Here is a 12,158-nt window from a genome sequence, read left to right as displayed (position 1 = left end):
GTGCTTGTAGTCAATATATCAATACAGTGAGTATGGGGCTGCTGGGTGGTTAAGGTAACACTGTCCTGGCGAACAATGAGCAACAATAGAAGTTTTAAAAGGCTTCGAACACAGACTCCTTTAAAGGTCGCTTTATTTAAGCTGCTCTTGAAGTGCGGTGTAAAAATGTAAACATTGTAAGCTAATTCAAATTCAAGCCCACGGCACGTATTTAATCCACCATTCAATCTGTTTTTTTTGCGCAAACACAATCGCAAAAATTAAAGCAATTACAATTACAAACTAAATAAAATATCAGACGAATTGATTTTTATGTACTCTATATGCTTTTCGCTCTCGTTTCGAGTTAATTATCTATCGATACTAAAAGGCAATAGGCCTATTCATTTGCATTATATACACGTTTTACACGTGGCTGTATTATAGACTAAAAATAAGTAAAAAATATTTCATTTCCCGGGAAAATATGATGTCTGTGTCTCAACATAAAATGGCGGTCGATTACGTAATCGGTCATTATTATGATGTAATATTCAGCAGGTTTGTGACGTTGAACTTAGTTTTCGACTTTTCTGGTGATGACTTTGTAATGTTTACTAGTTAAGTAATAAATCATATTTACAGCAGAAATAACAACGTAAAAGGTAATGAGAGCAAGCGCTACAGATTCACCGTCTCAAAACGTTCCCCGAACGCCACTGCTTCGAGGGAATTCAGTGTTTACAAGACACAGTTCCTCGCCTTACTGGAACACACCAGCTCTCAGCGATCATACAGGTTCAAGCGTGTCTAATTATTGTGTATTAAAAAATTGGGTAGAATGAATAAATGTAACTTACATTATTCTCGCGTGCCGAAACACAACAGTCGATATAACACGTGTTCATATACAACACCTCTTGCCAGTTTATGCGATTTACCATGTATGTTACTTTGTGGGTGATTGCGAGTATTAAAGTATAACTTAGTTGTATTTAAATTCAAAAACTGCACTATTTTTGCAACAGAACATCTTCTTGATCAAAATGTGCCTCGTACACCAGTTTCAACAACATTGCTACGTAACCGTCTTACCCCTATCTGTTCCAGAACTCATGAACTGTTAACTCCAGGTCGAACACCAGCTTCGGTCGTACCGAACCTAATTACTCGTATGTATAGTTTTTATTTTGCTTAACTTTAGTATTAGTTACGTGTAAAATAGACGTTTCTATAAAAAGAATTTGTAAAATACTAAACCATTATTATTAGTAGTTTTAAAACGCTTTAAAGTCGTGCACTTTTGGGCGAGACACTTCGCGGACATAATTTGTAACCCAGTGACTCAAATAATGGGTAGTAGCACCCTGGGTGACAGCAAAGAACATAGATATCAGCTATCTGTTTTATATCTATTTACTTTGGGTGACAGGGTAATGAGCCAGTTCTTTACTAACGAGTCCCAGGGCTCGAGTTTAGGTCCCCACCCACATAGAATAAGAAACAGTAACACCCAACAAATTTTAGCTGTTAGAAAAGAAAGTGTCGTAATAAAGGGCAAATGTGAAGTTAGCAACACAGCAGTTAGCCAAGAACGTTTCCAACAAGTTCCCGAGGTAGCCAACGTTAATAATAAAGATGATGAATCATTGCATTCCAAGAAGAGTGTGAGAAATAGGGTAAGATATGGCATATAGCTCATTTATTTGATATATAGTCGTTCTCAATCTTTCGTATAAAGTGCTGGGGTCATTTTATACTGGCGGTTTGTAGAAGTGCGTCTCAAACAGGTTTTATCGAAAAGTTATTTTTTAAATTTGACGAGTTCAATGCTTTTTTTAATATTACCGTCATATAAACTTTAACTGTAAAAATATAAGACCAAAAGTATTTAGCATAGTTGTAGCTTAGCGGTGCTGAGGTCCACGAAATTCATTAAGCTAAAAATATATTTTCGTACCCTGTATTTGGTAGAAAGCATATAATCAGTTCAATAACAGGACAGAGAGGATGACAGTGACTTGAATGAGTGTGAAAATACCGTCGAATTTTGTCTCTTCGATACGAAAGATGATACTATTTGGGGATGAGAGTTAAAATAATACGCTTGAAACCGAAAGAAACGGAACGACATCTTCTTTATTATGGTTTATTTGAATGCAAAAAACAAAGTCAGTAAATTTCTTACCAGTTTGGTGTGGGACTGGTAAGATGAAGTAAAAGCAAATCAAAAAATAGAAAACACATTTTGGCATGTTCTTCTGTACTTTTAAAATTTTTCGTTTTTTATTTTAACCTTAATATTTATTATTTTTCTCTTCACAATGCGGCAGTGCTGCACATGTATTACGTCTGTGTACAAATTGAAACTAATTTGAAAAATTGTAAATATTATCTTGTCTTCCAAACCAAGTTTCGTGGAACCGCCAACCCAGTTAATATTTGCAGTTTTCCTTGCCTGAGAGACAACAGGGGCCATACCGGTCGGTTAAAAAACGTTCTAAAGGTGTATATGTGTCGTTTCTCTGACGCCGTACTGGCGTTGTAGAATGATAAAACCCCTCGTTCGTAATCGAGGAAAATACCGATTCTGACGACTTTGGTTGCTCGTGCTGCTACGTGTGTTGGTACAAATATATATTCCTTATGGTGTTTATGTGTTGCTGAAAACCTGAGACAAAGGCATGGTATCAATTGTGACTATTTATATGGGCAAAGTGAAAGTCGATTGAAACGAAATATATATACACGTATTCTTTTACGGTCACTGTTCGCCAAACTGTGTGATATCATTGCGCAGTATATACTTGTAGTGCTAAGAGTTTTTATTAGACAACATAGCTATTTTAAAAAAATGTATTTTACAGCATATGTTGAGTACTCGATTGCTATTTTGTAAATATTTTGACCACATATCAGAAATTTGAAACCATGGCGCTATACAGGACGATATAGATTTATTTACTCTTACAAAATACCTGTCAGGGTAAGTTAGACACAAAGCCCATGAATTGTGTTCGTCAGCCAAAGTTTTCGTCCCCTGCATATGTTTGTATGCAACTCCCAACCTGTACTCCATGCTTCGGTTAACGGATACTTCCCAATACTGTTTTCCCTGAAAGAAAAACATGTTTGAACTAAATCACCAAATCTGTACAATTTGATAAGGGTAATTGTCAGGGGCGGATCTAGGGGGGGGCGAATGGGGCGATCGCCCCCCCTAGACCTGGCCGTAGAACAAAAAAAAATTTAAAAAAAAAAAAAAAAAAATTAAAAAAAAAAGTATGCACTTTTACATTAAAAAACTTTTAAATTAAAAAAGTATGCACCAGCACAGAGATATTGTTATGGATCCAGATGCTATTATTAACCGTTTTGCAAACAGTAAAAACCGCAGATTGGATTTTGTAGTGTAGGCTAAGTATTTTGGCGTCTATTTCGCTCGATTATGACCTTTCTTGTACATTATTGTTGTGTGTGTTTTCGGCGCTAAAAATACATAACTTTTGTCTGTTAAAGGTTTTCGAGTTTTTATTAACAAAATCGCCCCCCCTAAAGCAAATGTCTGGATCCGCCCCTGGTAATTGTAAACAGTCTATACAAGTAAGCTATCGCACGGAAAAGTGATATTGTAGCACGGAGCTCTGTATTACACAGGCAGTGAAGTCTCAGGTCTGAAGAAAAACGTAAGATGCTTGCCGTCTACTATATTTATTATATAGGTGGGGACATGTAAGGGCAGACTTCAGAAAATCATCAATTTCGACTTACTAATGCAACTACTTTAAGACTGTTGTACTTTACCGGTTGTGTTACCTGAGTTATGGAAGAATCACCGATCACCGTTGCGAATTGAGCTCGTTTTAATCTACCAGCTGCCACACCATTAGGTAGACTGTGGTAGCCGGGTGGTTTGGATTGATAAGGGTTGCTGGGAATAGTGAAACATATAGTAGGATGGGGGAAGATGGGACACAATTTCATTCTATTTTCTCGTACATTTTGGTAGTAAACAAAGAACATTTAAAGAATTATAAAACCTTGTCCTTGAACTTTCATAGACCATTGTTATTTGTTTAAAACACGACCAGGATATTTATATATTTTGTGCTAAAGGCGACCCATCTTTCCCCACCCCACTATATATGATTCGTGTTAGGACTAACAGTTTGACGTGCGATAATTGCTATACAGTAGGGTGGGGTAAGATGGTCGGTGTTTTGTTTTCGCCTTATTCGGTTGTGAACAAAGGATATTTACAGAATCATACACTTGGATATCTTTGTTTATGGTTAAAACCATAACTAGAAAACATGGGATATGTGTTAACGTCATTCACCATATCCTCCACACTTTTTTATATACAGCGTAGAAGACAATTACTTTGTTTGAGTTATGCATAAAAAAAGTTTTAGAATCCCACTACTTATCTCAGTTGGTCACCAATGAAGCAACCCATACTTATTAATGTGTCGCTAAATATACAAATCATACACATTTATCTTACCTGTTAGAAACAGAGTTAAAAGGTTGACTGTTTCTTACAGTCACACCGTTTCGTTCGGAACCGACATATTCAACCGATGTGTAGTTGGAGGAGACGCGCAGAGCCGAGTGAGCGGTGAATGCGTCCAGTTTGAACGAGAATCGATTGCGGTTCCCACTGCGTGAAGTTAACGATGTTACATCAAATTAAAGTTGATTAAACCTAACCATGGTTTTACCAGGGCTGTTATATTATCCAAGAAGTGGGGCCCTGCGAGGCGGTTTTTGTTCTATTTCCTCTTACAATTCGGTAGTAAACAAAGAACATTTGTAGAATTATAAGACCGTATCCTCATGATCCACATGGATCATTCCTCATTGTTTAAAACACGATCAAGATGATTAGATATTATGCGCTAAAGGTGCCCCATCTTCTCCTAACAATATTGTATACTAAAAGCTGGTACCGCTTGAAATAACAAACCATAGAGTTACAAAGATTTAGTAATAAACGAAGCCTAAAACCATATTGCTCTAAAACAGAGTACTATGCTAAAACTCAACACATTGTTCTCACCGTGGGGTAATCCCCTCCTTAATTACGACAGCAGTTGTATCACCCGTAGTGTCGATATTAACCCCGGATAATCTCACTTTCTCGATCTCGTCTTGCACAGAGTTAAGGTCCAACGTCGGACGAGGGGTTTCCCCATGTAGAAGAAATTTTCCCCCATTTTCACGCGGTGACGTGGTCGGGTCTTTATAATCTCTATATATAGCAAACACGGTTATTTAAGTTAAGAGCTAATACATTGTATCTCCATGAAGCTCTTATATATTGCCTCTGTATCCAGCTGTGTATTTTGCGCATTTTTAATTATCACAAATGTCAAATATAGGATTTATACAGAATGTATGATATATACTAGCATATGTATATTATACATATAGGTCAAATTTACTCACACGAGCGACAATCCGTTGTATTCCTGCAAAACAAAAACGTATTGGTAAGAAATATTTCTGTAATGTCATGGTTACCAAACACAACGTTATTGGCTTCAGATATATATATTTACTAATTGAACAAACGACTGTAATTCTGACGTTTTATCCCATCTTTTTTGGCATATATTACAAGCCATATGCATTCACGTTTCAACACGTATAAACACTCTATGTAAACACATTATATTCCAAGTGAGCACATACTTGTAACATCTTGACGTCTTCTTGAGTTTTAAGAACAGCATCAATCTGACCCCAAGCCGTTTCCTGCTGGTTCTGTACTCCGTATATAATGTTTATTCTTCTCTGCTTGATCTTCGCAAGCTCGCCCATGACGTCATCTTCTTTCTTCTTCACCCGTTGGATCAGCTGTTCGAACTGAACATGAATTCTTTGCTTCAGCTCTTCGCTACTTGTCTGGGAATATTATTTTGAAAAACACGAGAAATGAAAGTGCCATTAAATTACTATGCGTATCTTCAGTTAGTTTCAATTTACTTTAGTTAAAACTTATATAGTACTGTGCGGGAAGATGGAACAACTTTAGTACATTATATGTCCTGAATCCTGACCGTGTTTTAAACAATTAACAATCGCCCGAGGGAGTGAGTTGTGGATAAACGGTTTTATACTTTTTGAATGTTCTTTGTTTACCACCAAATATGGTCCAGAAAATAGAATAAAAAAGTGTCCCATCCAATCCCACCTTATTATATGTTAGTCTTTATATTTTAAACACGTGTAATTTGATTTCTGTTCATATTAAACGGCCCCTTTTATATATCTTGTTTTCCCTTTTACACTGCTGTGCTCCGAACTTGGGTACTCAAGCAACTTGTCGCAAATCTGCAAGCTGTGTAACTTTGCTCACGATTTAGTAACGTTGAAGTTGTTCTAGAGGATCGGGGGTTTAACACTCACGACGTATTTAACGATGATCAAGTGGATCGGGGCTTACGAATGACTGCTTCAAGTCGTTTTCACTATAATACAGCTATCGTATTGAAAATGTGACGTATAGCGTACTTTCTATAACCTTTAATTGTTCGACAGTGCCTCACACCTATTTTGTTACATACGGGAGGTGTTTAAAGGGTATTAGGCGAACAGTATTATATATTTTTTAAACTGGACAATTTAACTTTTGTATGCTGGTAGTGTGGGGAAAGATGGGACACCATTTTATTCTATTTTCTTATCCTATTTGGTGGAAAACAAAGAATATTCAAAGAATTATAATACCGTATTCTCGCGACTCCCACAGGCCATTGTTAATTGTTTAAAAGACGATCAAGATATTTAAATATTATGTGCTAAAGATCTTTCGTCTTCTTCCACCCTACTATATTACCTGATTTGTTTACTTAGCTTGGTCTACAACTCTACAGGTAGGCTAATGTAAAAATTTTCGTATACGAAAAAACGAGTTATCTTGTGTATATAAATATAGTGTGTTTCAGTTACGAGAGTACTTCATTGCGACAAGCTACAGCACTCGTCTTGTTCGACTCTTCACTCGAAAAGTTTTAATGAACGTCTATTGTAAAGCTAAGCGTGGCTAGCGTAGTCCGATTGTTTGTTTACGAGTTTTAGAGAGTGATTTTCACGTCTTAAAAACACCTATTAAAGATTGCGACTGTATAGTAGTTTGGTCAAGTGACCAAGATAAGATCAATCCCGCAAAGTGGTAAAATTCAGAGTGCAATCTTTTTCTTCTACTACTGTAGGCGATAAGCTTGTATTTGTGCGGTAATTTGAAGTTATAGACCAAACTGTAATCCAATTGTATAAATTTATAGATAATTAAAACCATATATCCAACCTCCGCAGTTTTTCGCTTCGTCCTCATTTGTGAAATGACGTTTTCGATTCTTCGTTTACGTTCAGCAAGATTAACCTGGAAAATAATATTTACTTATATTTCATTAAACTTAAAATAATAGAAATAAGGTATAGAATTGGATGTCCAAATACTTACACCAAGATGTATGGCTATAATACTTCAGTGTATTATCAATGCAGTTATTAGGCTCAGTGCTTGTGCAAACATAAATATAAAGGTTGGGGTAAAAGGTTCATGTTTTCATTCTCATTTACCTCCATGCGCCAACGTGCCCATCTTACCCCATAGCAGTACTGTACTCTAAAATGAATCAAACGATTTTTGAAGATTATGATTTTGCTACTTACACGAACTCTTTCCGCAGCAGCAGGAATGGGCGTCACAGTGTGGTCCTTATGACGTTCGAATGCGCATTTATAACACACAGATTGTGAGCATGCGTCACAGTAAAGGACAGCTTCTAACGTTTCTTTTTGTTCGTCGTGATTTGGACAAACCGACTTCATAAAGTTGGGAGGATTTTTCTGTTGTAAAAAATTACCGAATCGGTAGAAATGTGGGTTAATTGGTCAACTCACTCCGAAAGCCTAGTTCTAGCCTTACTCATAGGACCTCATTCATATGGAATAGCATAGAAATAAAGGCGATTTAGTGTTGATTGTAAAATATTATAAAATGAATTCTTCGACGAATTTATGTTTCATGGTGTAAATTTTTATAAGCGGCCGCCAGTCCAATTAAAAACATAATTTGGCTATTTTAAAAAGTGAGAAAATTTAAATAGAAAACAACGAAATTCAAATAAATTATTCACCGATGAAGTTACTCGTAAGCGGCACAAGCTGTATGTAACAGAAGACCCGTGTTATAAAAAGTGTCGTTGCCCCACACCACGAGAGTGCAAATAAGTTACATTCAATCATCATTCATTCGTTATGAAATGTTTACACTCAATCTTTCTTCAACTAACCTGTTTTGGTTCACGATTATCTTTAGTTTTCCAATTCCGCAAATTTCCATTCTTTTTCACCCCATCCAGTGCCAATGGCGGGACTTGAACCTCATCTCCCTTGTCTTCAGATAAAACTTCCATCCTTCCCCCGAAAAAGTTTCGCTGATTTCGACGTAATCCACTCACGTCGTTAAGTTTAGTAGGCAGTGTGTAGCTTTTCTCAAGCCCGCTTGATTTTGTATTGAATTTGCTTTCAGTGTCCAGTGACTTGGAATTGCTGTTGTTTTCTTTGTCTAATTGATGAAATAACAGGCAAAGTTACTTTTCATATAATTTTAAAAATACCTTGTCTCGTAAAGTATAGTAGGGTGGGGAAAGATGGAACACCTCAAGCACCAAATATCTAAATATAAAAACGGTTTTGTATTTATTTGATTGTTTTTTGTTTGCGACCAAATGGAACGATAAAATAGAATGAAAAAAGGTGTCTTCCTCCACCCATCTTGCCCCACCCCATACTATATACTGAGTTTGCTCTTCAGTAAGGCAATAAATGAAAGTTTTATTGCACCAATGCTTGCTTGGCATGCCATTTGGCGCTAGGCTGTTCAAAGTAATTAACGCCTGTAGAATAAACCATACTTTATCTTTGTTACAGTACACCATAGCAGCCTTCAAAAACTATACTATGCTTGGTAGCATCAGAAGCAGAATATTCCTAATTTCCTATAACGCCTAATACTTGCTGTGTAAATCATAACACTGCTATATAGAGTGCTACTACACATGTGCTTGTACATGTGAAGTGATGATTATCAAGTTCAATCAATAACTTTGCGGTTTTAGTAATTGTTCCAATGTTTCCGATGCTATATGGCTTAATATGTAGTGGGCGTGTACTTTAACGTGTTTAAACGACTCGTTTTGTTTCTATTTCTTTTTAACTATTTTAATTTTCCATTCTGAAGTAAGTATTTACCTACATATATCTTTACAGTGAACACATATGGTTAGATTCTTTAAGATAACAGGTTCTGCACTTCACATACATATAGCCTATATGTTGTGTTAGGTTTTAAACTTAAACAATTTAAATTCTTACTTTTCTCAAATCTTGAAGTTTGTTTATCTCCTGCAGTGTTTCCAGATTGTTCATTTCCAACTTTGGAAACACTTTTCCTCCTCCCGCAAGTACACAGACAGTTCAGGTCGTCTTTCCAACTATGTGGCTTGCTCGTATCCGACTCTGTCCCTGCTTGCTTATCAATCGTCGTATTCACAGCAGTACAGTCGCCGTTTCGTCTTTCAGTGCAGCCCGGGCACTTATTCAAGCTCCCTGGTTCGCTTCCCTCCATCGAGGGCGTTACGTTGTTCTTAAGTACCAAGTTGACATCGAATTGGGGTGATGACGTCACACAGTAATACGTAACAGATAAAACACTTGAGTTCTCAGAAGACGTTTCTCACACGATCAAAGTTTTAGAAACAAAGCTGGTACATATATACGTCATTTCATCCATGTCTGACAATACCAACATGTAATAAGCATTACAGAAATATTTCAGTAAAATTTTAACAAAAATATTTATTTTAAATAGGTATTTAGCCGAACATTAAAATTCATATTTTAGAAAACTAGCATTTAGATTTAGATTCTGTTTTATGCCTAACTGTCAATCAATATGTTCGCTTTGCTCATTCCGGCGCTTTAAAACTAAATAGAGATTAATACAAACATGCATTTCTGCTTCCCTGAGAACATTTTTAAACGTCGTACATATATCTACTATATACGGTATCGTATACAAATACACTACCATTCGTAACTTTAATTTTTAATTCTTGTAACGCAAATATAAAGCATACAGCGGGTTTTTAACATCCTGTTTACAACTCACTGAGTAATATTGTCATAACTTATAAATTATTGTTATATAGACTTAACCAAAAACAGCATTTGCCGTCTTTATAACAACATTCAAGTTTCCCTTGACTTTCTTGCAAATATAAGAGTAAAATTCTCATAGCCTTAATTACTTGAGTCGTCTACAAGAACATGTATCGTTCAAACAGCGTGCTGGTACTTGGTGCTTGAATAGCGACGAAAGCGCAATAATTCCACTTTCCCCTCTCCATGGTGGAATGCGGGCAACAATAGCTGGTCACCAAACCGCTTCTTCAGTGCTTGGGCGACTCAAGTAGTTGCTTATAAAGCGGTTCCTGCCTCTGTAGCCTAGTAACCAATCGATCGATGACGATCGCAGGAGAAGAGATAACGTGGGATGCCTGATGTCTCAATCTTTGATGCTCTGAAGAAAGAAATTCATTTTTTCCTTCAGGTTGGCTCGTTTTGCTCTGAGGTCCGGCGTAGTACACTGTGATTTTTGTTACGAAGAAAAAATGATTTATTGTAAAACAAGCTTTTCAAGAGTATTACTCTTTACGCATAAAGTGAAGACGGTCGAGGCTCGTCGCTGCTGGAGCGCGGGCGTGTGTATGTGTCCGTGGGCAAGACACTTACCGACAATTGCTCCAATTGCTGTTTTTCTGCCATAGGCTACCTTAATTGTTAGTTTGTTATTACAACGAACGAATATAATTAACTCGAGAACGGTCATTTTGACATGCCACTAGCCTATTTTTCAGGGCACCAATGGTAATCTAGAGCTGCTTTGTTGGTTATTTCTTGTTTGATTTCATTAAACTTTGTAAAATGTGACGGAAAAGGAATAATTCAACCTTAATTGTGATAATTGTAGTGCGTTTTTATTAACTACAGCTGTAGGACTACTCTTCTGTTAATTTTTATGATATTTTATATCAGAAATACCGTAAGTATGGATAAATTCCTACTAATAAAATACACCAACACAGCGCCCCACCAGTCCCCGCTTTTTATACCAATAAACACTTGGTCCCATCTGTTTTAGTCAGTGATTTCCGCCTTTTTCTTTTATTAAGTTATAAAGATTTCTCTCGTTTAGTTTATAAAAAGCTGCATGCATTTAAAACATTTTAAATTTTTTCAACGTGAATCACAACAAATAAGAATGCCCACTTTTAATTACGTTGTTTCGATTGCGTTTTACAAATAGTTTCAATCTTCAGTTATTAGCAGTTTGCGGAACTATAAACATCACGTGATTTGCCATTGTCATTTGATAACAATATTGTGACGTCAATACTATTTTGAATTTCACCAAACGCTAGAATTCATGTAGGCTGTAGTCATCTATTATATATGTAGGTTCTACTCTGTATCGTTGGGGAAAGCCAAGCATTTAATTTTGGAGTTCCAGGAATAAACATTTTGCTCGCGTATACCAGCAGTATAGTGTATCAAGTTAGTTTACCTAGAAAATAAAATATATTTTTTGTACTTTTGTCCATTTTGGTTTAAAACAATGAAACCAACTTATTCGTTTGTTGTAGTTGTAGGATTGCAACATTTGTTATTAAACTCAGTTTTACTACGAACGCTACACCAATGCGTCATCGCCCGTGCCTTTTTCTTTTATTTTTTGTTTTATTATGACGTCAAATTACTCGTTGTTGCGTAACAATAAGAAAAAGGATCTGGGTTATCTTGTCCATTGTCCAGCCACAGAAGCGACAAAAGATAAAACGTTTGTTATTTGGAGCCATTTTGTTTAATATAAACAACGTTATTTGTGTGTAATCACTGCTGATTTGATAATATCAGTTACAAAGCTCAAGTTAGTCTTAGGATCGAATGTACGATAATTTTTATGTTGCGAAAAAGTAGAGTTATTTTAACTAGTTGTCTATATATTTAAAGGGAAGTTGTACAGTTTAGCTTGTGTTTATTTTACTGAACAAATGTTCAGTCATTAAGTCTACTAGTTATTATGTTTTGTATTCACAACTAAT

The 12,158-nt window shown here is 36.2% G+C and overlaps 2 protein-coding genes across 2 annotated transcripts; one reads left to right on the top strand and one right to left on the bottom strand.

The window, feature by feature from the left end:
• The first annotated feature begins 18 nt into the window (after positions 1–18).
• Positions 19–2,551, top strand: LOC149727706 (uncharacterized). Its single transcript, XM_089888671.1, has 4 exons — positions 19–777; positions 1,008–1,151; positions 1,507–1,658; positions 1,980–2,551. Exons 1-4 carry the CDS (start codon positions 648–650, stop codon positions 2,067–2,069), a joined length of 516 nt encoding a protein of 171 aa, XP_089744797.1. The 5' UTR covers positions 19–647; the 3' UTR covers positions 2,070–2,551.
• On the bottom strand, positions 2,099–10,807 carry LOC149727705 (uncharacterized). Its single transcript, XM_089888646.1, has 11 exons — positions 9,370–10,807; positions 8,286–8,560; positions 7,663–7,839; positions 7,295–7,369; positions 5,677–5,889; positions 5,431–5,453; positions 5,042–5,233; positions 4,487–4,642; positions 3,796–3,910; positions 2,958–3,094; positions 2,099–2,650 (listed from the first exon to the last, which is right to left on the bottom strand). Exons 1-11 carry the CDS (start codon positions 9,620–9,622, stop codon positions 2,371–2,373), a joined length of 1,896 nt encoding a protein of 631 aa, XP_089744772.1. The 5' UTR covers positions 9,623–10,807; the 3' UTR covers positions 2,099–2,370.
• Positions 10,808–12,158: the final 1,351 nt, after the last annotated feature.

Source organism: Ciona robusta, chromosome 11 (genome assembly GCF_009617815.1).
Source record: "Ciona robusta chromosome 11, ASM961781v2".
Classification (NCBI taxonomy): domain Eukaryota; kingdom Metazoa; phylum Chordata; class Ascidiacea; order Phlebobranchia; family Cionidae; genus Ciona; species Ciona robusta.
Note: the sequence above shows the minus strand (reverse complement) of the source record. Positions and strands in the feature narration are given on the sequence as shown.